The sequence below is a fragment of the Gallus gallus genome, chromosome 1 (genome assembly GCF_016699485.2).
Source record: "Gallus gallus isolate bGalGal1 chromosome 1, bGalGal1.mat.broiler.GRCg7b, whole genome shotgun sequence".
Lineage (NCBI taxonomy): Eukaryota > Metazoa > Chordata > Aves > Galliformes > Phasianidae > Gallus > Gallus gallus.
Genome location: NC_052532.1, coordinates 120,341,290 through 120,365,305, shown reverse-complemented (window position 1 = coordinate 120,365,305; position 24,016 = coordinate 120,341,290). Strand labels below are relative to the sequence as shown.

The window sequence follows — 24,016 nt, the reverse complement described above, 5'->3', positions numbered from 1 at the left end:
CTCTATGATTATACAGCGACAGCACTCAAAAGTTCACTCTCTGATTTGCAGCCCATACCCCCTACAGTTAAAGCCATTTCAGTACATGTAAGAACAGCCACCTGTGTAATTAAAAGGAAAAGGGCAAGTATTACAGAAATAATGGAAAGATGATTAAAGCAATGCTACAGAACAGCTGGGGACTGAGGTAGGACGTGCTTTACTAAATAATCCTTCTTTATCCTGGAAAATATTTAAAACCATGGTTACTTCTGAGATGTCACGTACAAATTTTAGACTCTGTTAAGGCCATGAACTGTTTCACAGTTTTGTCCTTAAAAAAAATAAAAAAATAAAAAAAAAACACCAAAAAAAAGAAAAGAAAAGAAAAAATCACCAAAATTACTTCTCACCAACCTCAGTCCTCTAACAGCCACCAACTGCCCAAAGAACAGGAGCCCAGCAGCACACAAGAGGTGGTATCTGATACCCATTCAGACTACAGGAAAGGGCTTAAACACAGTTAAAGGTATTCAGAAGGAACAGCTCAACCACCTGAGGTTCACAAGCCATCAAATGTGAGTGCCGCTGTGAACCTGGACTACAGAAATGTAAAGTCCTATCAATTTACCACTGTTGGCATCTTCATTTATTAGTTTTCAGGAAAGGAGTGATGCTGGCTACTGGGCTTGTCATTTTCCTTTTGAAGCAGGAAAAGGAGAGCTGAAATGAAATTACCTGTGCAATACAATCCTGCAAATTTGAAGCAACTTTATTCTGTTCTTCCTTGAGAATTTTATATAGAATTGCCCGGCGTTCACTGTCCTTCCGTAGCAGGAACAGACCAGAATCCTTATCCTCAGTGGAAGGAGAGGCACTTCTGTCCTCCGGGGCCAGGCCCTCATCAGGCACACTGCATCAGCAACAGGGCCACAAATAAGAGACCTCAGAATTGCCCACATGGCGGCGCTGTCAGTAGCGAGCAGGGCTAATTGATAGGTGCAAAAGTGAGTTAAACTATAGCAGGGCATTGATCACACTGCTAAACACCGATTCTGAGAGAGAAGACGATTCATATCCTCAGCTGATGAAAACCTCACTGGTGGCACAACACTGATGTCACCGTGCTGAGAAATAGCACCATCATCAGCCAGCACTGGCTCAGTTTTGGGGAGGAAAGCTGAGAATTTGGGGCTGAGATTGCTGTTTATGTTTTCTGGTTCCATACTGTAGCATACTCATTTGAAAGTATTGGTTTGTGCTCTCTGATCAGCAAAGCTCTCTGCTGCCCCTTTCTCATGTTCTCTTGAGAGCACTTGGAAGGGAGGAGCTCATCCACTCCTGAATCACTCAATGGGAGACCGACATTTATTCACTGGGTAAAAAAAATACATAAATACATGGGAACTTTGAAGAGAAAGAATCATCGTTCATTAGTTAAATATAAATGATATTTAAATTAACTGGTATCTTGCCTGTGAACTCACTTGCTGTTTAACACACCTGCTTAACTGGTCATCATGTGAAACAAATGCCCCCGGATAGAATAAAACATGAATTAAATCCACACAGCCCTCACAAGTGCCAAGTGAAAAGCAGTTGTTTTACCTCAATAAGTGGGCAATGGGATGCCTTGTCTGAATCTCTGAAATGGATCTCTTCGGCCTCTCGAAAAACACATCGTGCTGCACATCGGAGTCTGGCGAAACAGAGCCATGCTCACTGCTGCTGCTGCCAGCCTGTTCTCCATGGATTGGCAGCGGGAGGGACGCGTTCCGATTGTAATCTGTGAGCAGACATCACAGAACATGGAGCACACAGAGGCAGGAAGAGCAACGTGCTTAAAAGAAAAAAAGGAATGCCATTTTGGTACCCTTACTTGCACGCAGACACACACCCCCCTGTGTTTCTCACAAGGGACTACCAGGTGGCATACAGCTGTTTGAGGAGTCTTGGCCCCACATAGCCGATCACCAGCATAGCTGGATCCCAGCAGAGAGCACCCCACTGCCCAGCTCCTCCTGCCTCACCGGGACATCTCTGTGGCACCGAGGGACATGGTGGGCATAATGGCGATGGGTTAGTGGTTGGACTGCATGATCTTAGAGCTCTTTTCCAGCCTTAATGATTCTGTGACTCCATTTCTCTGCGCCCACTCCAACACCCGTGGCATCAGCTTCGTCTGCATCTCCCTCTGCCCACAGTAAGGATTCCCTCTCTAAGGTCCAGCCTGAAGGAAAGCTCTTGTCCCATTTCAACTCATCTTGAAGAAGAAAAAAAGTAATCTACGAAGAGCTTGCTGTAGTCCTGATTGCCAGTGTGCAGCTGTGTGACAGGAAAGCCAAGGAAGAAGTTCTACCCTCTCAGAGTCTGCACATGCGTGAAGCTAAAATATATCACAAAAGTTTTGATGTTTGTCACTACTAATGGTAAAGGGAAGCAATGAGGTAGGGAGGAAGAAGGGAGCTAGAAGTTCTTCAGACAACTCTGATATCCTGCATAGTGCATGACAGATGTTCAAATGGCTGAGCTTAAACAGTCACAGAGATGAAACAAGGTACGTCACACTGTGAGAATGAGCTCAAGACTTCTCAGCAGCACAGAAAATTGAAAGTTGCTGTCCCAGGGGTACAGGCTGAGATTTGATGTGAGCTGCTTTTATTATAAGAAAAAAAAAAAAAGAGAGATAGGATGGAAACATGTGGGAAAAGACAGGAAATGGGTACTGAGGGAAATGGCGAGAAGATGAAATGAACCATTGCAGCTGCAGGGCCGCCTGCTTCATGCCCCCAGCTCCCCATGGAGATGGCTGTTGCAGCCAACACAGCTCTCTCTGGCTCTGGGGCAGCCATGCACACATTCAGTTGCAGCTGCTGCCTTTCCTTCTCTCAAGGAGGATGCAGTATTTGTATCATTTGTCTGCTCTGCTCATGGCCATGGCCAACACTGAGCTTGCTTCCTGCTGCTCCCAGTGCTCCCCTGCAGCAGCAGCTCCTTGGGTTATCCCAAAGAGCCCCACCATCAGAGTCCAGCTCTCCCGCTAACCCACTCTGGCTTCAGGGACTGCAACTCTCTTCGCCCACTGCCTCTCAGAACAGAGATGCCCACTTCCTTTCCAAAAACAGCTCAGCTAGATGTTATAAATTATACGCTAGTTTCCCCTCATCCCCCTTTTAGAATTCTATTTCTCTTCTTTCAAAAGTTCCCTGCCATGAGGGTTGTTAGGGTAGTATGGTTAGGTCAGTATGGTTAGGTCATGGTTGGATTCGATGATCTTTAAGGTCTTTTCCAACCTGAGTAATTCTGTGATTCTATGAAAAACGATCAAAAAGAAAAGCAATTCAGTTTGCACTGGGAATCTGTGTCTGTGTGCAGACACAAGAAGATCAATGAATTTGCTTATTTTTTAAATGGACAGCTCCTTCAGACACTGATTTATTTGATAATATATACTATTCGTGTATATATATATATATATATATATATATATATATATATATATATATCTATACACACACACACGTACACACACTAACAGTTCCTTATCACTGAGAATGTGGCTGATATACTGGGGAAGCAGGGGGAAACACGCTAGGTGGATAAAACTAAACAACCCCCAGCACAGCTCCCTCAGCAAACAGAGCCAAATTTCCAAGTTCTGTACCAAGTTGGACAACACTGACCAAATGTCGACAGAAACACCTGACAGACCCATTCCCAGGTGCCAAGGACCAGTTCTATGAAGCCCAGATCTCTCAGCTGTACAGAATCATGAATTTAAAATGCAGAATGGCTTTGGAGTCTTTACAGAACATCATTTTTCTAACTTAAATTTCCTACAAATGGGTAATTTATTTGTGGGAGGAGGTAAAATTTGGTTGGGAGGTAATTATGTAGTACACAAAATAAGCAAGACATCATATTTTGAGGAAATTGTTCAATTTAAATATGTCTAATTACAAATCACAGGCACTTTTGGCTGTTGAGTTCCTGCTGATTTCTTGGCACAAGTGAAAGAAAGTGCTTAATGGCTCCAATCTTTTACATAACCCTTACTAATGATGTTGACCTGCATTTGGCTGATACCTGAAGGCTTGAATGCAATTCTGCTTTTCTTGCCCTTGTTGACTTGTTTCAGGAAAGAATCTCTGAGCAAATCAGACGCTGCAGCACGTTTAAAAGGATCAGGTTCAAAACAAAGCAAAATAAAAGCTTTTGCCTCAGCAGACAGTGATTCTGGAATTTCAGGATGAATCTTAAACATCCCGACCTGCAAATAAAACACAAACACGAATTATTTTCACAAAGCAGCAAGGAGAGCATGGGCCAAAGTTTTCTTAGCTTGACCCAGCATACTCTCACTGATGATATCTTCAAAGTGGAAAAGCAGCACGCTAGGTGCCAACAGAAAGCAGTGACATGACAGTGAGACTGTGATCCTGTTTTACTGCACGGCAAACGTGGCCTGAATGCCCACCATGCTACACAAATGTCAAGGTACAGATCTGTCCAAACACCTACCTTCAGGCAGTATCGGAATCTGGACATCATCTATCCCAAGGATGTCCCAAATGCTGTTTCTCACACTACCACAAATCCCTCCTGGGGTAGTGCACCCAATCTCTCTCAGCTGCTGACCTCCTGCATCACATCTGTGCTCAGGATCAGGAATGACTTCCTCCTCCAACACAACTGCCTCAGTGCCTGGGGTCTGCGCCTGTTCTGCTCCCACTGCTGCCAAATTTCCTTGCACCAATGCTCACAATGACATTGACCATGTCACCATCCCCAGCATTTTGACCAGATGTCTTCCATAGCCTTTCAGTGTTAGGGAACTAAAAATCATGTGATGGCCAAAAGTTTATCAAGATGATCCCCCCAAAATTTTAGTAATGACAAATGCACTACTCCAAGTTGCTCCCTTGTGATTTTCCAGCTAATTCACTGCCCTCTTATTCTTTAATGCTGATCTGGCATTAAATGGTTTGACGTCAAAGCTGTGTAATGCGTGTCTGTCTTGTGGACTCAGCACCTTTATACACAACACGCTCTGGTGACCAAGCAGAAAGACAGTGACCACAAGGGACGATGGCAGCCCAGCAGCTAAGCACGTGCCAGCAGCTTGATAAAACAAATAGTTACTTAAATAATCTCATTATAGAGCTGCATTAACATACTTTGGCACCATTACACACTTAACAGTAGCGGTAAGGCTTCAAAAAAGCTGAAGCTAGAAGTGCTGAGCAGTGGTGCTTGTGTTTGAATGACAGTGCAGAAGATAAAATGCTAATAATGCATTATGCCTTCCAAATCAGAATGCTAAGCACATTCAAACCTCAGCATTGAACAGAAATTGAAGGCAACTTTATTTTAGTATATGCAACTTGCTGGCCTCTGCAATTACACTAGTGTATTTAATAAATCAAAACAGTGTATTTATTTATGTTGTCTCCCGGTGGCAAGATACAACATCAGAACACCTACCTTTTCTGTTGAAGCATTTTTATCTGATTTGTAACCCTAGACAGTGCTTTATAAATGGGCAATACCATATCACCAATCACTTTTGCTTTGTCCAGAGAGAAGACAGCCAACAGCTCACTGGGCTGTGACCACTCCTCTCAACGTGCCTATCTCATGGTCAGCCCACTCCTTGGAGAGCTCTGGAGACAGGCTCACCCAGCTGGCTTAACTGGGACAGTGTCACAAGCTGATGGCACCATGGTGCAGGGTTATACCCTTCAACACTAAACAAAAGCCAGGATAGTCCATTGTACAGTTGAAACAATATAAAAAACCATAGCTACCCTTTTCTTTGCCTTTTAGCTGTGGGGCATGGGACAACTCACAGGCCTAGTGCGAAGCATGGTGAATTGCAGCCCAGCTTACTACACGTACTGATAATTATTTTTTATTTTGACATGGTTTTAGTAAGAATTACACCAATGTTCACACTGCAATTTTCAACAACGTACCAGAAGAAGCCATTTAACAGTATTCATTTTGGAGTTTTTCAAGCACATTTATTATCAAAACTTTCTGGAGCATTTTCAAGTGTTTGTTCATGTAGGTGCTGAATCACAGAATCATTAAGGTTGAAAAAGCCTCTAAGACCATCAAGTCCAACCATCAACCTTTCACCATCATACAGATATGTTAAAAAAAATGAAGTAGTAGACACAACAATTCACCAAGGATGTAGCTTTGATTCAAAGGATTTAGGATGCAGAGGTCCCTCAGTACACACCAGAAATTCTGGACTCCCTCTTCTACAATACCTTCTTACTATCTTGCAAAGAACGAGCCTTTGAAAGAGAAGGCAAACACATCCTCTTGGAGAAAGGCTTAAAAAAAAAAAAAAAAGACGTAAAGGAGCACTAAGAACTTCACTTTCATCACTGGAGACTCTGGTTGCCAATAGGGAAATCAAGAGCAGGAGAAGATAGAAGGCAGAGAATAGTAGTTTTCATATATCTTAACTCATTTCTGAGGTTGCTGCTCTGAGTCATGACCTATTACCAGCACAAAAATAAATTACTGCTCACTAGAGCGGTACAACTTCGAGCAGAAGAGTCAGTCAGAGAATTCAGTCACAATGCAGGTGGGACTGTGGCTTTGTACAAAATAATCCATATAACAAAAGGTTACTACCAACTGAATTAACATTTTAAAAATTAATTTAGAATTTGAAAATTCATCAATCAGATAGCAAAAATCCACGTACTTACTTTAAACATTGCTGCCTGAGGCTCTCCTAGCTCATGAAATGGAGGCTTGCCTGTTGCCATTTCAATCATGGTACAGCCTAGCGACCAGATATCAGCTGGTGCACCATATCCTCGTGGTCCCTTGTCAATGATTTCTGGAGCCATGTACTGCAACGTGCCTGGTCAGGACAAAAAGGATTGCCAAGTTTTATGCATATTCTTCATTTTTACTAAAGAGAATAAAGACACCACTGAGCAATCCAAAAATTGACAAATGCAGTCCATACAGCCAAAAGATTTTATTTCCAATTCTGGCAGTAGACAGAAAGTCACTTTCCAGGATCTTTTCTATAAACTTTTTCTTCTTTCTAATACAAGGCTTTAGACTGCTAAAAATATACTGAATAATCAAAATGCTTCCTTAGAACATGAAATCACGTGAAATATTTCTTGCAGGCACTAAATTGTAAAGATTATGCAGGTAGGAGGTGATGAAAAACAGCAGTAGCAGATACTGTGCATGAGAACAATTTTTCATAGGTTTACTCAATTAATGAGAACATGGGTGTAGGAATGAAATGGTTTGGTGGGTATAGCTACTACAAGTTGGGAAATGAGAGAACCGAGCAAGCAGAAAGCGCAAGCATACTTGTTTTTCACAACATATTTTTGTCAGTTCTTCACCATTAGCAGAGTAAGATTCATTGTAGTACACAAACAAAATGATAGATATTTTTAGGATAACTATTAGAAAAATTTTCTTTGATAGTTCTTTTCATACTGGCAGTTCTCAGATCCCCATTTCAATGTAGGCGCAACCTGGTTTTCCTTTCAGATGGTTTGTTCCTGGGAACACTTCTCCACAATCTTAAGCAAGTTTTAACAAGATTAAACCATCAGGAATCAGCCAACAAGGACTTAACAGTAGCTTAAAAAAAAAAAAATCCAACATCTGTAAGAAATACCTGCAATGGTGATAAGAAGGCAAAATTACACAAAAAGTCCCAATTAAAAAACCCTATGAACAATGTGTCAAAGCAATTATTCTGCTCAGGGATTTTGCTGTTGTTGTTTCCTTTTCTTTTTTTTTTTTTTGAAACAGAATAATCTAGCAAGCAGATGGATGTGGTGTTTTGTTGTTTTTGTTTTGTTTTAAGGAATTTTCTTTTTAATCTCAAGTTTTACACAGACAACTGAGGCTGTAATCAAGATAAATTGATTACAATATGACTACAAAAATCAAGGAACTCATCATAAGTTGCAATTCAACGAAGTCTTCTTGATGTGTTTGGAATTTCTGACAACCAGGGTTACCAAAAAGATGAAAAGAAAAACCTGCTGAAACTTCTGAAGTTCTACAAAGTAAGATCCAGCAGTTGGCTGTTAGCAGATAAAACTGGATGCCCCCGAAGTTTGCTTGTAGACAGTCTGAGTGTAATAACTAGCTATAAAACTGAGAAATTAAAAATGAAAGAATGATGGTCAACCTGGAATCTCTGGTCTTCAATCATATACTCAGACAACTGACGAGGGCTTTAAAAGAAGTCAGTCCACATCAGCAAAGGAAATCTATAAACATTCTCTGTGTTTCAACCACTACAGTACTTTCCTCCACACAAATTTCTATCAGGTCTTTCACAGTATCTCTAAATCATTTTTATTCCTAGGAATGCATGATATTACACTGTGGTAAAGCTATGAAGAATAAAATAGAGCACATCTGGTGAAGATAAAGCATTGGATATTAGGATGTTCATTAAACTACTGTGGATGTGCAAGCCACAGCTTTGCCCTCAGGCTGTGTCTTGAATGGATGGATATAATGTTTAAACCACTAGAAGCCTGACCCTTGTATCACCTGATTGTATTGCATAACGCCTAAAATCTGCAGTTTATGTACTGAGTTAAGAAGCAAAACAAATAGCAATAGAATTGTTAAGCCCTTCCAGGCAATAGCTCCCTGCCTACTGATTTTAAATTCAAACTGAGAACTTAAGTAAAACATTCCTAGTCACGGTAAATTACACCCCTAAGGCATGAGCAGGACAGCAAACATACAAGAGAACAAAGAAGAAGAGCACAAGGAAAAAATTACCTTTTTTATTACTATATGAGGACATTTCTTCAGATACTACTTCTCCATAAACCATCTCTAATAACAACTCATCCAACAACAATGACAAGGACAGATGTTGATGGCAAAAACTGAAAATATTCTTTTCTGGATATCTGTATATATTTGAGGATCACTCATCCAACTTAAGGAAGATAACTCATTAAAATTTATTTGTTGAATACTTTGGAAAACATGGTAAAACTCATTAAAGGAATGTTTCAGAAGGCAGCATGCAGCCAACTCTGTTCAGACATACCTTCATTTACACACTTATCTGCTGCAATCAAAGAGACTGTTTCCTGTAGTGCCTCATTCTAAGCATTCAAATATTGCATTTATGATTCCCAGTTACACTAATAACACTTATTCTGTTCTCTTTAAAATACTCCTAATATAACTGGATTCTAATTAAAATCATTAAAGATTTGCAGAAAACAGATTCATTTCAAATGCCTGCACCTGCTGGGATGTTGATCTCAAGAGGCAAACAACACACGCTCTGTTCAGATTTGGATGGTAATTTGAGGTCAAATTTCCAATTCACAAGCTTTCCTAATAACTTAGTCTTCTGAACAGTTTTTTTTTACTTATCACTTCAGAATTTTCATGATTTTATGGTCACAGCTTCTTTTCTAAGAAAGGAGGAAATGCAGAGTCATCACCAGGTCATGGGAAGCCTTTAAACACAGGCTGTGTCTTCCGTGTTCCAAGTGACTGATGACTACGGACCCTTTTCCACACTTCAACTGCAGCCCAATGTGAGACTTGTGATCCATGCTATCAGCCTATGCATATGGTCATACAACAAGTGAAAACATACCTATTTTTTCCATTGATAAAATAATTGAGTAGTTATGTGACCATATTGTCATTTCACAGTCTGAAGTTTCAGCTGTTATTCATTAAGCCTTGTTTTCCCCGAACGCTGCAAGTTTTTACTACTTCGTGCTACAAGGGAACTTATAGCACAGTTTAGCACAGAATAAAAGAGACCTAACCCTGTTTTCACCACCAATCCAAAGAGCCTCTTGCGTCTATATCTAAACCTATCATGGGCCTAGCCCTAGATGACAATGAAGAACCTGTATTAACAATACACTAAAAATCACTGTTCAATTGGTCTTACCCGTAAATGTTTCAGTGCACGGATTGATTCCTGCCAGCCGTTTGGAAGTACCAAAATCAGATATCTTTACCACGCCACTATAGGTGTTCACCAACACGTTATCCCCCTGTAGTTTTGATGAAAGAGAGAAGGTGTGGAATGGAGAGGGGAAAACAGGTAAGTGCAGATTCCAAATCCCAGCCTCAATACTCTTACAAGTTCGTGGTTATCTTTGTAATATACCTTTCTACAAAGGAATTTTCCAGAAGCATCAAGGGATTGTTGGTATTCCTTCCTTTTGTTTTAAGCTTCCATGAAATTCTATTAAAAATTCTATGTCAGGTTAGAGTAAAATTAACTGAAGTAAATAAAGTGAAAAGCAAATGACACAAGACACACTAGAGGAAAAAATTACCTTTATATCTCTGTGTACAATCTGGTTCTCATGGAGATACTTAAGGCCTTCCAGAATCTGCTTGGTGTAAAATTTAATTGTGGGTTCTTTCATTGGCCCCCACTTAGACCTCAGGAGAGCCGAGAGGCTGCCTACGTGATTTAAGAAGAAAGCATATCAAGATAACAAAATCTCAAGATTAATACTAAACATTTAAGACCAGATTAACCTTTTGCACAATATCCTAACACAGGAGAAATACAGCACTTATAATCAAGCCAAGTTATTCCTAGTTCAGTCAAAGCAACTCATTTCCCACTGCTCCTGACTGGCTGTTTCTTTTTTGCCAGCTCTGTTTCTGTCTCCATGACAGGAAGAAATGTTATGATAGGGCTATACGCATCTCCCTCACTTCAGTCTAACAACTGTTAAGATAAGGACTAGCAACCATTTAGCCCTTAATGAAATAAAGATCACAACAGATGACACTGTATTATGTAATATACTGAACTTTGTGCATGAGCAAACAAGCTGATTTCCTTCAGAGAAAAAAGGGAAGGAACAAAAAAGGGAAACAAAAAACTATTTCCTTGCAAATATGGGATTAAGTCCTGGAAATCCCAAACAAAAGATAAAGGAACGATCTTAAAGGAGCGAACTAATGGATGCACAGAGCAAGAGGTAAGTCATCTACAATTCCCCTGCCTTCAAGGGGTCTAATCTGTTTTTAAATTACACAGATACTCTAATCACGAGCCAAAATAGTCTTTCTTTTTCTGTTCATAATAAAAAGGGTGCACTCATTCTATTTAATGCCAGACAAATTCAGTTAAAGAGATTTGTAGCCTACACCAACAGCTTTCTAAAACAAAGTTTGGTCAAAGAATCTTGCATAATCTGAACAGCTGGTCTCTCTCTAACACTGGTAGCAGAGTTAAAAAAATAATGGAATTGGTTCAATAATACCCTGACATTACCAACTAATCACATCACACTCCACTGTGCAAATATGAATAGGGGAAAAAAAGGCAGGTAAACAGCAGCAGCTGACACTTTTAACAAGTGTAGGAAATCAAGTGGAAGTGTTGACTTATGTTCATTATATCAGCATGTCACACACATCAGTGTCTCAGCTTAAAACAGAACAAAAAAAAGTAAAAATCAAGGCTCTTAGGTCAGAAGGTCACAAGAATTCAAAATAAAAATCTTTCCAATCTTGAATGCCCCAAATATATTTATTTATTCTATGAATGTTTGTGTGTGGATCTTCTATGGAAAACCTGATTCTTCTTCTTTCTATTTTAGTTTTGCAAATTACTGATCCTGACTTTTTTATATATATATGTATATATATAACAGGGAAATGGGAGTGTAACCTAGAGTAGGTGAAGAGGAACTTAAATGTAGAAAAGGTTAAAGGAACAAAACCGTAATTTATGAGCAACAGAAGCAGATCCCTTCTGTCTCCAGTTTGTCAAGGAAAAGCACTGTTTGAACATAGCAGGTACCAGTTCATATTCAGTTTGCTCAACCTGTATTACCAAGTGCTATCTTAAAAGCTCTAGTTATTTAGCTGCTCAGGCTAAAAGGAAATCAGAGTTCTATCTCTACTGATACATAACGTGTGAGGATTAGACACCAAACATTACATAGTTTTTTCCTAGTCAATTTTCTCTAGATTTATAATTGTTACAGGAAGGGGAGAGGGGACTGGGAGTTGTATACTTCAAATCATTCTTCACATGCAAAGAATGCCACTGGTAATGAATATCTCAACAGAAAAGCCAAATATGGTGCACAAACACATTAAGTGCACATCCACTGGCTTTCACTAAAGTTCAGGGTCCCAACTGCTTTTGGTTTCCTTGAGAGATTAAATTCAGAATAATACAAACCTCCTGGCACCTGCTCCATAAAAATCTTAATGTATCCGTCCTCTGAAACAGATCCAAGATATTGGACAACATTCCGATGCTTTAAATATTTATGCAGTGCTATCTCTTCATGAAGAGGTTGAGAATATCTATTAAAAACAAACAGAAAAAAAACAAGGAGTCGCTCACGATGGGGGAAAAGGCTTTAGGCTACGTTTAAATGATATTTTGCAGACAGAACGGATTATAGAGATATTGATCCAACTCTCAGTAAACATCTTGCCCATGACCTTCAAACTGCAGAGTGACTGACTGCCTGCTGAAAAAAAACAGAGGTAGATCTCTCAGAGGAACTGAGGAGGAGAAACATGCCCTCAAATAACGTATTTACACATTTACACATCTGCTTTGTTCTGCATAATACCTTCACTTTGGGAACTCCTTTTATTCTTTCTCTCCTCCTTGAAAGGGATACAGATGAGATACAACTGCAACTTTGAAAATAAATTACTTTTTCTAGGATTTAAGATATATATATATATATATTGTCAAATGGTATCATTTTTATAAAGTTTACACATACATATATATGCATATACACACACGTGTGTATATATATTGTATACACATAACTATATATATATATATATATATATATATATATATATATATATATATGTATATGTATATAAACTCTTTCCCAAATAATTAAAAGTCCTCATTCTCCAAAGGTTGCTGGGGAATACTAGGAGGAAACAATTATTGAATGAGAGTATACTGTGACATTATAAACCAACCACATAGAAATACTTGTTAAGAGCAGCCAAGTTTTCAGCAAATAACTGCAGTTCTGTTAGCAATGTGCACATACAACAAAAAGCTCGCTCTTACCTGCTGTCTCTCTCAGGTATTTCTTTGATGGCTATTCGGACCTGGTTGCTAAGGTCTCTTCCAGCATATACTATCCCGTAAGTACCTTTTCCTAGAACTACTCTGTCACCCTTCTCATCATAATCATATTCGTACTGCAAGCAGATAAAACAAACAAAGCAGTATATGAATTGTGATCAATAGCATTTGAGATTACAGACAGGTTTAACAGCGGTTCTGCATTACACTGAATTAGTCAGTGCAGAGTAGCTACTGCAGAGCAGATGGTACCTACCACCAGCCTCACGCATTATGCAACTTTCAAAACATCCACATTATTTGCTTTACAAAACATCTTCCCTAACCAAATTCCAAATGCATTCACCCAAAAAAGGAACACAATGGTAAATTAAGCTCAGTGAAACAGTGCTACCAAAAGACAGTTCAGATGTCATGGTCGAGATATGCTGACAGAGCCCTCATATTGTAAACGTATGGACCATACGTATGAAACCTATGATTTAATAAGTAAAATTGGCAGTCTTGTTATATCAGCTTGGATGAACATTTCTCTAATGCCTTATTTGAGCTTAGCCACAGCAAAGTTCACTTCTGACACTCCTCATTACTAGTTCATCCTCTGCAAGGATTATTATATACATATAAAATGGCTGTATTCACTGCTATTGAAAGATGGTGGGCCATACTACCACCTGTGTAAATCACTGCTGGTTCAAACTTCAGCAAAGCTACTCTAATTTACACTGCTTTGTGGCCTTGTCCCTTGTGGTTGCCTTATCAGAAATCTCCTATAAAAAGGCCAGCGGAAAAGTCTATTGATAAGAAACGCTTAATCAAAAAACACCTCAGATACTAAATTAACCCAAGTTTCTTATGGAGATTGGGTTAAACAGAGCACCTTTGATTCCAATTCCAATTTTAAAAGAATTTGATCAAGGGTATTAAAAAAGCACTTTTGCAAACATGTAGGAAAGGAACTGGTAAATTTGATAGCCTCAGATATAATCAGGATTTGCACAGACCTCCCTCTCTATCTTCCCAAATCCACACAGATTTCCCATATAGGAAAACTGCATAATAGCCTCTGCAGCTTCATGTGAGTTCCCTATCCATTATTTTATTTTTAAATGGCCACAACTATTGATATTTCTATTCATAACTACTACTTCTGCTTCATCTACTACCTCATACAGAATGCAGACTTCAGATCTATTACCTTGAAAGGAAGGAAGTACCCTTTTTACTGTGCAGGTGATGGAGCACTGGCACAAGCAGCCCAGAGGCTGTGCAGTCTCCTCCTTGGAGATCTCCAAGAGCCACCTGGCCGTGGGCCTGGCACCCTGCTCTGGGTGTGCTGCTGGGGCGGGGGCTGGGCCTGATGGACACAGAGGTGCCTGCCAGCATCAGCCATCCTGTGAAGTATCTTCTGACTTTTTTTTGCAGTTCTGGTATTGCACTGTCCATGTGTCACTGAAACCCCCTCTCTCTTCTCAGAAAAGATGAGATGTTTCCTGTCACTATATGAAAGGTGCTAAGGAAAAACTGTCTCATTTATCTTAACAGCATATTCTGTTCAGTGGAGCTAAATTTGAGCTAGCCTAGCTTTAGCACAGTTTTGTTTTCCATGTTTCAGCGCTTTACAATTATAACATAATCTTGTTATATGATAGGCACAACTGACCCAAAATGCCATATGTAAAACTTGTCAAGTTCTTCACTAGTAACACACCCAGCTTTCACAGTTATCATATGACATCAAACTGTGCAGAAAGAATACAGCAGTCACATTGCGGAATTTAAGACTGGCAGCAATCCCATCTGCAACAGCCTAGTCTGAAGGCAGCTCTATAATCACTGTGTTCTCCAGTCTGTGTCCCACGAAACACGAAAACCGATGAGTTTTATAGTTCACTGCTAGTTGGTAGACGCTTTAAGAGACCATATATGTTTAATGCTACTTTCCAAGAGGCACAAAGAAAGATTGAATCAATCACTGCTCATTGCCAAAGGTCTGAATATGTGATCCTCTGCACGTGCAATTCAGCCATGACGTAGGAGTAAACAAGTGCTTACAGCTGACCTTCTGTACGAATGTAGGTCAGGGATGTCTGATCTCCAATATATCCTACGTGGAGCACAGTGGGAACTTTAAAAATGATAGGAACTTCTTCAATATCAATATCCAGAAACAAATATTCTAAGGCAGAAAGAATTGCCAAACACACTCCCCTTTCAAGACTGTTAGTTGCAGAGATCTAAATCGTAGTTGCTTTCAAGCAATACTGCAATTCAAAATATACATCATCTTGGAATAACATTGCCACAGGAATTCTAACTGAAATGACCATTTTCCCCCACATATTAATATTCATTTTATTACTTGTAGGAATTTCTGATTTCTATATGCTTGTCAAGTCCATCAAGGAGATACAAAGGTGCTTTTTCCACGTGTTCTCATTTAAAAAGATCCTACGTTGCAGGAAGGCATTAAGCCTCTGACTTAAGCTAAGCAAATTTATACTCCCCTTAGTGTCTTAAATTCTTTTTTCATTTCCTCACCTAAAATAGTAAGTACAAGGTGATAATTCTGAAAACATCGGGATATATACTTGTAGAATGATGTAGCTTGAAGATCTAACAGTAATTTATATGGTCATTTCTCCAAACTTCATTGACTGATGCAGGATTGTTTCCCATTGTGCACTCTCAAGGGCTGTTACCAATTCTGTTTTGAAAAGACTTAAGCTACGGTGAACTCACTTCCTGTGAGAGATTATTACACGTGAATAGACTGTGATGTTTTGAGTTATTCCTGCCATGAGCTAAGTTTGAAAATATGCAATGTAAAATCTGCAGCTATAGATATACACTTTCTTTGCCAAAGAAGACCCCAATCCTACAATAAATGCCAAGACTACATATGCATGTATTAAGCTGGGCTTAACAGGCATTCTTATCTTGTCCTTTTCACTTGAGGAAAAAATTCTGTCATCAACATGTGTGAATTTTAGTGCAAAAATTCTTCCTCCTCACAGTATGAAATTACTTGCAACAGTACAGTGAAGGGTCATCTATTCTCTTCGTCCTCTTCTGACATCTCAGTTACTACAAAGGTTCACTGTTGTAATGGCTTTTAATTGTAAGTATAATGGAATTGGTAGAATGGGACAGAAGCAGAAAGACATCCAAATCAAACAGACCACAATTGGGTTTTTACACTCATCAGTTACATCAACCATATCTTTATGCTCTTGAACCAGCTGGTATCAGATGATTCTTATCTATAGATTGTTTGCGGTGTAAATATAAAATCAGTAAAGCACTTCTTTAGGGATTTATACATTTTACAGTATTAGCAGGATCATTTCATTTAAAAATACTTGTTTTTTTTTTTTTTTTTTCAAATGAATGTAGTTCTGGTCACAAATAATAGTGTTGAGTTGAAGTTTCATATATAATTAAGGAATCAAAAATTTTATTGATTGTCTTTCCATTGTACTGATAGGAAAGTGCAAGGAAAACGGAGAGAATGATTCAGAGTTCTTTGATCTTTTAACACTGACATACCTCCAATGTTTCTCCATCTATTTCTCCTTCTAGTTCCAAAGTACTGCCAACTGCATCAGACAAGATTTCTTTCACCAACCCACAGAACCTAAGAGAGCAATAAACAGCAGAAGATTAAAGAAAAAATAGCCCTTCAGCAAGAGATTAAATACATTCTTCCCAGGATGGGCTTTGCTTGCAAGCAAACAAATGGAATAGCACATTCAGACACAGGTTTCCTTCATTATTTACTTTTGCCATACTTATCCTATTTTGAAGGAGGAAGAACATAAATACACTTTGAAAACCCCAACAATTTATAAAATTATTTTATTTGCTCCCACAAAACTAAATACTTGTTTGTAATTGCATATTAAATCTTGGTAGATCCAACACAAATATTTTTGCTGCATAGTTTGATGAGAGGTGCTTACTATGTCCTTGTATTTACAAATGAAATTAGAGAAGTTGAGATATTCAAAAATTATGTATTGATTTTCAGAGGTTCAGTCCTGTGGCACAAGATTTGTAACATCATATTTGGTGGTTCTCTTCCTGTGCAATTACAAGAATTCTATTATTTTCAGTCTAAGTCAAATGTTTAGACTTTGGTTGCAAATGTCATTCCTCACTATTTCTGAAAACCCAATTTTGCCATTTCTAGCTGGGCATCCAGGAAGAAAACAAAAGAGAAAAAGTAACATATTTTGAAAAAAGGGATTTTAACTGATTTCATCTAGTCCTCTGAGATGGAGAACGTTAAGCACAAGACCAAGTCTTCCTGTAGGCTCCTGTGTGAGCCACACTTTTTCTTCCTCCTCAAAATTCCATAGTAAATAGTTACAAATTATTAAAAATGATTATAAAATATTTACAACATCTCTTTCATTGACTAACAGGGACTCTCTTCTGGAACAGACTCTGGTTGTGTGTTAAAAAAAATCATTTTTAACAAAAAGCTATCTTTCTTCATAGCAGAAACTGCAATGCCAAATTAATGCTTAACAGGTAACAATTTTGATGTTTCCTTTCTTCTAAGCTTTGCACTCCACAGAGCTAGTAATTTTCTTTAGCATGAGTTGACTCTATGTAACACATAAATCAATAATTACTGCAAGAAAATACAGTTCATCCCAAAATACTGTATATTAACAAATTACTCCTACTTCATTCAGAAGACCTGTATGTCAGGTATCTGTCCCCAGAAAGAATCTGGTCTTTATTTAGGTCTGAAACTTAGTCAGTAGGTTTACTGTTAAAAGAGACAACATAATCATTATTACAAAATATCCAAATGCAATGGTCCCTGCTCATTGCAGGGGAGTTGGACTAGATGACCTTTAAGGGTCCCTTCCATCTCAAACCATTCTATGATTCTATGGCAAACTATAACAAGTATCTGTGACACAAGTCAGAATTTTCAGTTGCTCTTACCCAAAACAAATTGTAAAGGTACATAAGGGAATCTAAATCATTATAGTACTATGCATGACAAGGCCAAGAGACAGGAAAAAATAGTAGTTATACAATAGAATAAGCTACTCTAACTTACGCTGACCAGAATCAGTCAGCACGTGTGATGGGACTTCGCTCTCATCACCTTAAATACCACCGAATTTAGCTCATTGCTTCTCAATCAAGTAAAAAGAAATGAAGAAAGTAAGAGAAAAAATTCTCAGGCAAAATTGTCAGCTTTCAATTTTTACTAAATTAATTACATTTGGGACAGATTTTGCATGTAATACCCACAGAAAATGAACTCACCTAGTACACTGGTTTTCTGTAGAAAAGTAGATTTGAAAATCATCAGAGTTAGCATGCACATAAAGAAAACAACATCGTTCATCAAACTTGGAAATACTGTAAAAAGAAACAGTGAGAAAAGATTATTTTGGACATAACCATTAGAAGAAGCAGAAAAAAGTGGAGGTAATTTTTACTGTAATGGAAATCTCTAACAAATATGTTTTTCTTAGAAACTACAGGAAATTATATTAATCTTCACTACATCTAGAAGCTTTGAGTTTATTTACATCCTAGAGACTAAAAACCTACCCCCAGAGTTTGATGAATGTCTAAGCTACTGCTTACTTTGGTAAAATGCTGACTTATATCAAGTGCTTTAAGGTTTGTTGCTCTTCTTCCCTCCCATCTTCACATAGTTCTGTCAGATTTCAGGGTATTTGTTGATACCTCTACAGAAAGTGAATTGTTTTGACAATCTAGATATCATGAAAGTCTTTCTTTTAAGCTTGACCAATATTTCATATATTTACACTTCCATTACGCTCAGAATAAAACTGAGCAGGGAGATACAGTGAGCAGATCCTTCGCTGTATATATTTTTATGGCTTTAATACCAACAAACAAGTTTTAGATGACCAATATTTACTCTGAACTGCAGCAATAATTCTGAAAAAATGATTATTTATTGCATATTGTGCCTTTCCAGTGTTACAAATAGCTCATCTAAATGCATTGAAGCTAAAAGTGAAGAGGCCATAAAACACAACTGAAATATGAAAGTTAACCCAGGAACGAACTTCTTATCATTTCAAACACTTGACTATCATTCCACATAAGTGCCAAGCTACAATTGTTAAGGAACAGTCATTATTTTTATGCATCAAATGAATAAAAGCATTTTTATTCTTGTCTGGTTGCTTTAGTCAAACTCTTTCAGATCATACTTGGCCTCTGCTGAGCCTGTTAGTTAAAATACATGACAGTAGATTATAGTAATTTTGCAGAACATTCTAAGACCAACTGTCTGTAGCATCATTTAGGGCTGTACTGACAGATGTTCCAAAATATTAAAATTCTGCCAGAATATATTTTTCAGAAATATTTGAAAATATGCTTCGCCATTCTGTAACTTAGTTCTGATATAGCAACTCCCAGTCTAGCAAAGCAGGCAAACCTGACACAAGAACTAAGTGACAAGGCAAGATGATCCTTTCACAAGCAAATATAAGACAGACAGAGTAACTAGACACTGTATTATAAATAGTGTTATACTTGTGGCATAAAAGCAATTTCAAAAGTATTACAATTTCAAGGTGTCATATTCCTAGCAAACATTCAGTTCCTCTAAATATAAATGGACTGCTTCATTGAGCTTTGTAATCCCCAGCGTGATTAAGAATCATAGCAAATGAATAGCTTGTCTCCATTTAATCAGAAGTTATCTTTCTCAGTCATGACTGATTTGTATGATGTGCTGACCAGAGGTGATTAATATGTTTTAGAAATGGTTTGCTTAGTTATGCTCAGTCAGCTCCATAGGCTTGCTTCGGTAATGATAACTTCACATGCACTTACACTGCATTGGAGTAACAGAAAAAGACACCACATTGGATTCATCAAAACTAAAAACTGCTCTTGGAAGCAAATATCAAAGATACGGGAGGATCTAAGTCCACACTCACAATTACAGGCTTTCATAGCAATTACAATTCACCTTATTCAGAATTTTATTTCTATTTCACTGAGTCTATTTGCTTAAAAAATTATTCAAGTCCATAGATGACAAACTTGGGACATAACATTCAAATGCTTACAGTGATAACTGTGGCCCTGAAAACCTCTGCACTTAGAACTACAGAACACCTTAGGTAAGTAAAGTTTGTCAAGCACTTAAGCTTATGCACTTATATAAGTGGCTCCAGCAAAGAGCCACTTATGTCTCTAAAAAGGCCCAATCTACCAACGTCGTAACTCACAAACTCAGGTAAAAAGTAAAGACTCATCTCATGTTGCCTGTGCTTGTGATTGCTCCAGTCCTAAACTACTGTCTGCAAAACACAAGCAGAGAACAAGAATGCCACAGACACCATCAGGATGTAAGCATAGACTTCGTTTTGCTTTCTCTCCTGGATCCCCATCTCTTGCATTTCTAGCAGCAAAATATCCCAACTTTGAAAATACGTAGAAGTTTAGCTAGAAAAGCAGCTGTATAATTGAAAACAGGGAAATCTACAAGAAAATATATAAACAAGTCTTAGATATGTTTTTCTTTGTCAAATATATAGCTCTGCCCATGCATGGAAAGGAAAATTCTTCCCTTTTGACATTTCAATCCAAGTTGCACAGAAGCAGCTTTTATGATAGGCAGTGAACTGAAGAGATTTAAGGCAAAATCTAGATTTCCCACTCAAGGGAAACACAAAGCATGCATTAAAAAAAACCACTTTTTCAGACATACCAACCTTATTCCCCTTATGGAAGAAGCTGTAAAGTTCCATTCATGAATCTGTTTCTGTGAAAAACAGGACTGTATCAGATTAATACAGACACTGTTTAACCTCATTATCAGAAACAAAGTTACAGCATGGTAAGCAAAATAACATCTCTCTTCCATTATTCCCTTCTTCCTTCCTTTTTCTTATCCTCGAACTTTCTCATGAGAATTGTTGCTGTTTTACTCACTTGAGGAAAAACGAATGCAAACATTGCAGGATGGAAGAAAAGGGAATATTTCCTCAAATAAAATTTAAAAAAAAAAAAAACCTTTAATTACAATTTACCAAATGCTATGTTTTGACTTAAACGATCAATTTTTCATATAAAACATCAAAGCAAACTGTGCCCTAGTTTTAGCCAGGCTAGAAGGGAAAGAAAACCTCATATTTCTTCCTAAGGAAGTATTGAGCCAACAAGGGTAGCTCAGGGAGAGCACACCAGAGGCAAAACAAAAGAAGAACAACCTGAGCCTTGGAATGTAGAGCCCCAAAGATTTTAGTAGCTTTAGTAGCTGAGTCGTATTTAGCATCACTAAATATACACCAAGAATTTGTTCCATAAAGGAGAGGTGTGTCAGGCACATTCACTCCAAGCAGTGAAGTAGCACAGCATACTGGAAAAAAAGTTCACAGATCCAGGTAACTATGTAGTCTTGCTCTAACATATGTCTTTTCCACACTTCACCTCTCTACAGTTTTAGACTCCACCTACACCATCCTGACAGGAAGTGTTGGTCAAACACATCCCAGTGTGAAATTAAAGTTATTTCTTTCTCAAAAGATTATACTGTCTATATTCCTTCACTAATCTCTTGAACTTTATCCATCCGTATTTCTTTCCTAATCTCCAGTACCTTATCTAATAGTTTTCCTTGCAAAAAGTCAATTTTCCCATCTTCACAAAAGAGATGTTAAGACTTGTGCTTTGCATAAATGCAGTAAACTTTAAATGATTGTAAAGCACTCCAAATCTACACGTGAAAAAGTGAATTTAAGCATTACGAATCGGAATACATGAGATGCATCTGCTGATGGTCTTACCATTTCAGTGGGAGAGACATGCCACAAAGAAAGAGATCTCTCATCTTCTTCATTGTTGATTGAAACATATGCAGGCTGGTAAACTTTAGTTGGTTCTATCACCAAAACCTAAGAGAGAGAATATTTTTCGTTAATAAAACAGGAGGTAGTACATGACAACATCTTCAGTAAATGCTAATGCTCTGGAATAGACAGTAGGTAACCACAAAGTGAGGCCTATAAAGTTTCCAGAGGAGACAGAAGGCCAAGACAAGGCAGGAAGATGTTGTATTCCTGCAGCCAACCAAATGGTATGATAATAGTTTCTATTAGGAGACTTAGAAGTATTTCTTTACAATCATTTTAGGGCAGTGGGTCAAATGTTTTTTTAAAAAGTATATGTTTACAGAATACAGGGGTTTGGTTCATGCAATGAAATAACGGGCAGTTAAACATGTAAGTATTGTGCTTAGAGTCATCTAATTCTGGTGATATCTTATCCAGAAACATAAGAAAAACAAAACTTGTTTGGACATAACATCTTACTGGAAATCTCAGTCCATTAGTTGTTTCTTTCGTTGCCTCAAAAATTATATCTAGCCAGAAAGTCAATCTTTCTTGTTTAGGAGAATGTTCTATGGTGAATTTCTTGAAACGCTGAATTAACATCAGATTCTGAACTAATGATTTCAAGTACCTAGAATGTATTGAATTAGTGAGTTAACAGAGAGAAAACAGAATTTAACCAGATTCTAAAAGCACTTAACTGACTTAGACATCCAAAAAAGTAACTGCAAGTATAATGTGAAGCAAAATCACATGTACCTGAAAAGCTACCATGATGGAAATGATAGATTTTTGCACATTTCTGAAAGAACAGCTAACTTAGTGTAAACCTTGAGTCACAAACTCACTTGGACATTCATAAACATCTTACTGCAAAAGGGTATAGTCACATAAATAGTTACGTGACAGTTGGACAGGATATTATGAGGTAGAAGATGGCAGAGGACACAGGAGCGGCTCTCTAAAGTCTGAAAAGAATTGTTTCACAAGGAGTTGTCACTGATTTCTAAGTTCTTTCCTATAAACCTTGCTACAATGCGCCAACAATAATGGGTAAGTTACTTTCTTACTATTTTTTTTTCATTGCCCTTTCTTTCCCAGAGTGAAAGAACAGAGTATAACATTAGTGTAACAAACAATCTATGATGGAAAAATCCAGTTAAATCAACTGAAAGTCTACAGGATTGTTCTACTTGGTGTATTTCCCAGAACTGAGTACTTGTGCTACAGCCTTCTACTACGTACCATACTGGAGGTTTCAGCTTAAATAGTTTCTCTGCTGCTTGAACTGCTTTACTAACATCATTAGCCAACATGCTCACACTGAAGAACTGTCCCACGTCCCAGTAACTGTTCATTTTTTCCAGACTCCCCTTTCTTCCCAATAAACTGTTTAACCGTACACCTGTAAAATTCCAATCGAAACATTTTTCTATCAGTAAAACACTAATATACTAATAAGTCTATCAATAAAAGTCCAGCAAGATTTGATTCAGCATTAGTGATAAAAATAAAGAAGAGCAAGTGTTCTCCAGAAAAATATAAATACCGCTTAATACAGAGGCTAGGTCTGCAAATAATATCCCCAACATGATTGAAACAGACAGAACTCCTACCACATACGATGCTGGAAAAAAATCTCATGCTATTTGCCACCTGATTCTTAGTGTAAGCTTTATACCTCTGTTTCCTCGAGATGTGCATTGACTGAAAGAGATCACTGGCTAGAGTATTATGCAAATCCGTCCCAGAAGACAGAAATGGGAATGGTTAAAAGCCACTTTTGCATGCTTCACCTTTGATGTTAGAGTATGGATTTCAGACAGGATCTGATTTCAAATATAGTTACCTACTATTATGCTTCTAAGAACCGTATATCTGTTTCTATCATACAATTTTTTAATAAACTTATAGTGGTGGGTTTTAGCTAGGGCCTACATGGAAGGTATGTATAGAAGTAGTTACTGTCCTGACAGACCTTTCCACATGATCTTTCAGTTTAGGGACAACAGAAATCCTGCGTATTCTTCCATGACATCCCCAAAGAAAGATGAAACACACTATGTTAATCAGCCGG

The 24,016-nt window shown here is 38.1% G+C and overlaps 1 protein-coding gene across 1 annotated transcript in view; it reads right to left on the bottom strand.

Annotated features, from left to right (window-relative positions):
• The window catches only part of MAP3K15 (mitogen-activated protein kinase kinase kinase 15), a 73,258-nt gene that overhangs the window by 6,344 nt on the left and 42,898 nt on the right, over positions 1-24,016 (bottom strand). Inside the window, exons 9-22 of the mRNA XM_003640489.6 lie at positions 23,185-23,344; positions 22,420-22,570; positions 21,895-22,002; positions 20,821-20,870; positions 18,377-18,472; positions 16,634-16,721; positions 13,067-13,200; positions 12,197-12,324; positions 10,323-10,453; positions 9,929-10,034; positions 6,708-6,865; positions 4,066-4,249; positions 1,588-1,765; positions 718-892 (exon numbers count right to left, since the gene is read on the bottom strand). Of these exons, the coding sequence (XP_003640537.2) occupies positions 718-892; positions 1,588-1,765; positions 4,066-4,249; positions 6,708-6,865; positions 9,929-10,034; positions 10,323-10,453; positions 12,197-12,324; positions 13,067-13,200; positions 16,634-16,721; positions 18,377-18,472; positions 20,821-20,870; positions 21,895-22,002; positions 22,420-22,570; positions 23,185-23,344 (1,847 nt within the window). The remainder of the gene's footprint in view (positions 1-717; positions 893-1,587; positions 1,766-4,065; positions 4,250-6,707; positions 6,866-9,928; positions 10,035-10,322; positions 10,454-12,196; positions 12,325-13,066; positions 13,201-16,633; positions 16,722-18,376; positions 18,473-20,820; positions 20,871-21,894; positions 22,003-22,419; positions 22,571-23,184; positions 23,345-24,016) is intronic.